Source organism: Lupinus angustifolius, chromosome LG04, assembly GCF_001865875.1.
Source record: "Lupinus angustifolius cultivar Tanjil chromosome LG04, LupAngTanjil_v1.0, whole genome shotgun sequence".
Classification (NCBI taxonomy): domain Eukaryota; kingdom Viridiplantae; phylum Streptophyta; class Magnoliopsida; order Fabales; family Fabaceae; genus Lupinus; species Lupinus angustifolius.
This window is the reverse complement of record NC_032012.1, coordinates 23859808-23863472: the sequence shown is the minus strand read 5'-3', so window position 1 is coordinate 23863472 and position 3665 is coordinate 23859808. Positions and strand designations below refer to the sequence as shown.

At 28.2% G+C, this 3665-nt stretch overlaps 1 protein-coding gene across 1 annotated transcript in view; it reads left to right on the top strand.

Moving 5' to 3' along the window:
* The window catches only part of LOC109344747, a 768-nt gene continuing 400 nt past the window's right edge, over nt 3298-3665 (top strand). The window contains exon 1 of the mRNA XM_019583501.1: nt 3298-3650. Within this exon, the coding sequence (XP_019439046.1) occupies nt 3298-3650 (353 nt within the window). The remainder of the gene's footprint in view (nt 3651-3665) is intronic.

Below are 3665 nucleotides of genomic sequence, written 5' to 3'. Positions count from 1 at the left end.
GGTCTCTCATAATAACAATACATGTTGGGGAAGCAAAATATATGCTCCCACAGTCCCACCAAGTTCCATCATCGTTCCTATAGGAATCGTATGGTCAATACTACAAATTAATTATTAGACGTATCGCAAGTAGTGCACTTGAGTGTAAAAATTGCACAAGTTATAAGTAAATACGTTTGCACCATTTTACATAGGATTCTAGAAAGAGTAAAGGATTAACAAGTTTTTTACTCTGTCATTAGAATATATATATATATATATTACATTCTTCTTGAAACCATGCAACTTAATTACCTAACAACAAAATCGTTTTCTCTTATCTCAATGAGGTTTGACGTTAATATAAATAGCACCATCAGGAAACATTTTTGTATATGTGAGTAATCCCAACTATTTTTAATTCTTTGTGAGTATAGTGTAGAGATTGTTTGGTTGATGTGATTTTGAGATAGAATAAGATAATAAGAGATATATAGGAGAGTGTTCATTTTTCTCTTATTTGGTTGATAGTAGAAAAAGGGAAGAGAAAGAAAAATTTAGTGAGTGGCTGGGTGCTATCATATTTTGTTTCTCTTCTCCTTATATGAGAAAATGCATGTGAAGAACACTGGATTTATAAAATACAATTTCACTCTTCAAAATCAAAATATATAATAATATGTATATTGTTGCGAGTATTTATTATTGTTAGCCGTATGCGCAAAATCTTTTTTTCCACTTAAAAACATATCATGTTATGTATAATTAATAATTAAAATAAAGTTAAAAACATTTTAAATAACATATATTCAACAATGAAATCATAACGACATAAAATTTGTAACTAAATTAATATATCACTGATATTATGCATATTCATAAATTTGTAACTAAAATTAATATAACATGGATAACATGGATATTACTTTAAATTTCACTAATTTTCTTATTTTTTCTTTAGTCATACTCTATCTTCCTATCTTATCCAACATTTTTCTTCCCCAAACCATCAATATATACATCTTTTTCTCTATATGTATTTGGTTAGCATAAATATATATTATTCCACTACAAGATCAACATTTATAAACAGAAAATCTGCCATTTCAGATGGCCCTTCGTTGGAACTTTGTTTTAATTATAATTGTTTGTTATGTCGTAATCAACCATTAACTATTTTTGTAGAAGATTCATTAAATCTATTAGATTTACTTACTCAGTTTTTAAAAAAAACAAAATTTATTGGTGGAGTAAGTGAATTTCACTCTTTTATTATAAAAAGATAAATAATTAAAAGCTGGAATAAATTTAAAAAACTGAGTAATTGAATCTCTTGGCATAATAAAATTCAACAACTTTTATCTACATTCTCATTAACTCAAACAGAACATTCAAACATGGGACTAACCACGTGACAATATAATTATTATGTCAATCATAATCTTCTGCAATTCCTTTTTGATCCAGTAACATAATGTTGTTTCCTTCTTGGAAGGATTATACATATATTGCAAATCCTTTTCTTCCTAAATAGCATGAACTATATTTCTACAACGTTTAACCTGTCTAGTAGAAAAACAGCAGGGACGATTCAAAATATTTTTTAAATCTAATATTTCTCTTAAATAACTTATTTTTAATCTTACTTATTTTTCTCATAAACAATAATCCAACACACGTTAACATGTATTTTTTAATGATGAATACTGTAAGATAAATAATTATATTATACATTTACTATTATATATCATATAGAATTAGGATTACAATAATGTCAAGCAAAGTTTAATCAGAAATTTTTTAACATACAAAATTAATAATAAATTTTAATTTCATTTATTTTTTTCAAATAAACTAATCATACTAATTATGCATGAAAATAGTTGTTTTTCATTGAAATAAAGTGAAATATTTATGCACAGATATTATCCATAAATGAAGTAATAACAATGCAATAATTATTACAATATCAATTCATACATCTCTTTCTCTTAAATTAAATAGTTTACAGGCTAAAAACTGATTATTGCGTGTATGGGAGAAAGAGCACATTTGATTTTTTTACACTAATTTTTGTCACTGGTTATTGCGTGTATCGGAAAAAAATAATTTTAGTTGACACGTGAAGATAATACTTAAATAAAGGGAGTTTGAGTAATTTAAATGTGAAATTTTGGGTACAAGTCTATTACCATTTGGAATGAGAAAATAGTACATAAAAGATAAAACCTAAAAAGAGTAAATTTACTTGTGTTACTACTTACTAATGATCGTTAATGCCAATTACAAACGGATGTATGTGAGACTACTAGTTCTATTGTGATAAAAATCAAATAATTTTAATAAATTAGATTTTTTATTTATTATTTTAGAAATAGATAACATACCTTATTGTCTAGTATTAACAAGACGTTAGTCTATTGGTATAAGATCCTTAATAGATCCCTAAAATAATTAAAAGGTCAATGATTTACTACTGATAGCGATAGTTGTTGAGAGGAGTATTCACAATTTTTGATAATTTAGACAATGCCCATGGGCCCAACCACACTTATTGGGCGGACATGGAATGAAAAATGTGTTCATCCACTCTAAAATGTCTGCCCAACAAGCCCTATTCGCTTGGGGCATTTCAAACGGGCAACCCGCGTGGCCCGCAGACTGTATTAGATAAAATATTGAATATAAAATATACAAGTGTATATATATTTTGTCAAATGTGAGAAAATGTATTTCATTTGTTATATATGCATATTTATATCAAATGTAAGAAAATATTTTATTATGTATATGCATTTATATTTTGTATATTATATGTATGCACATGTACTATTCCTTTGTATTTTGTTTGTAGATTATATACTAGGCATATTTTGTATTATATATACATTTATTTTTTATGTGTTGTTCCATTTATATGATTGTTTATTATGATAAATACATTGTTAGAGTTAATTCTACTTCTTAAAGGGTTAGTTTGTGTTAGTTAGGAACTTCTAATTTTAGAAAGTTCAGTTAGTTGGTAGTTGGTGTAATGTTACTATAAATAGAATGTGTAATTTCCTTGATTACATAATGAATGAATATACATTGCAATTACTCTCTTCTTCTTAACATTTCTTTTAATCCTTTCCTCATTCAATTTCTCCTCCTCTGTTCTTCAACTTCTTCTTACTGCAAATCTTCTTTCTATCACCAAGTTCATATTCTTTCAAGTATACCAACAAGGCTTTTATAGTTGGAAATTCAACAGTGGTATCAAGAGCCTTCAATTCGAGATTGGGAGTTGTGGAAGGAAGCCTTGAAGAAACAAGATCAATGGAAACAAACAGTGGCTTCACAATGTCACTGCCAGTTCTGGTTGGGAAGAATTATGATAGATGGCAAGTGCAGATGAAGGTGCTTTTTGGCTACCAAGAAGTTCTTGAAGTAGTGCAAAATGGTGTCCAACTAGTTGAAGATGATGCACCAGAGGTCCAGCAATCAACATCCAGAGAAAGTAAGAGGAAAGATTGCAAAGCACTCTTCATGATTCATCAATGTGTAGATGAATCAAACTTTGAGAAAATCTCAAGTGCAAAAACAGCCAAAGAAGCATGGGAGAACCTAGAGAAATGCTATGCAGGAGCAGAAAAGGTGAAGAAAGTCAGATTGCAAATTCTAAGAAGGGAGTATGAGCTACTACA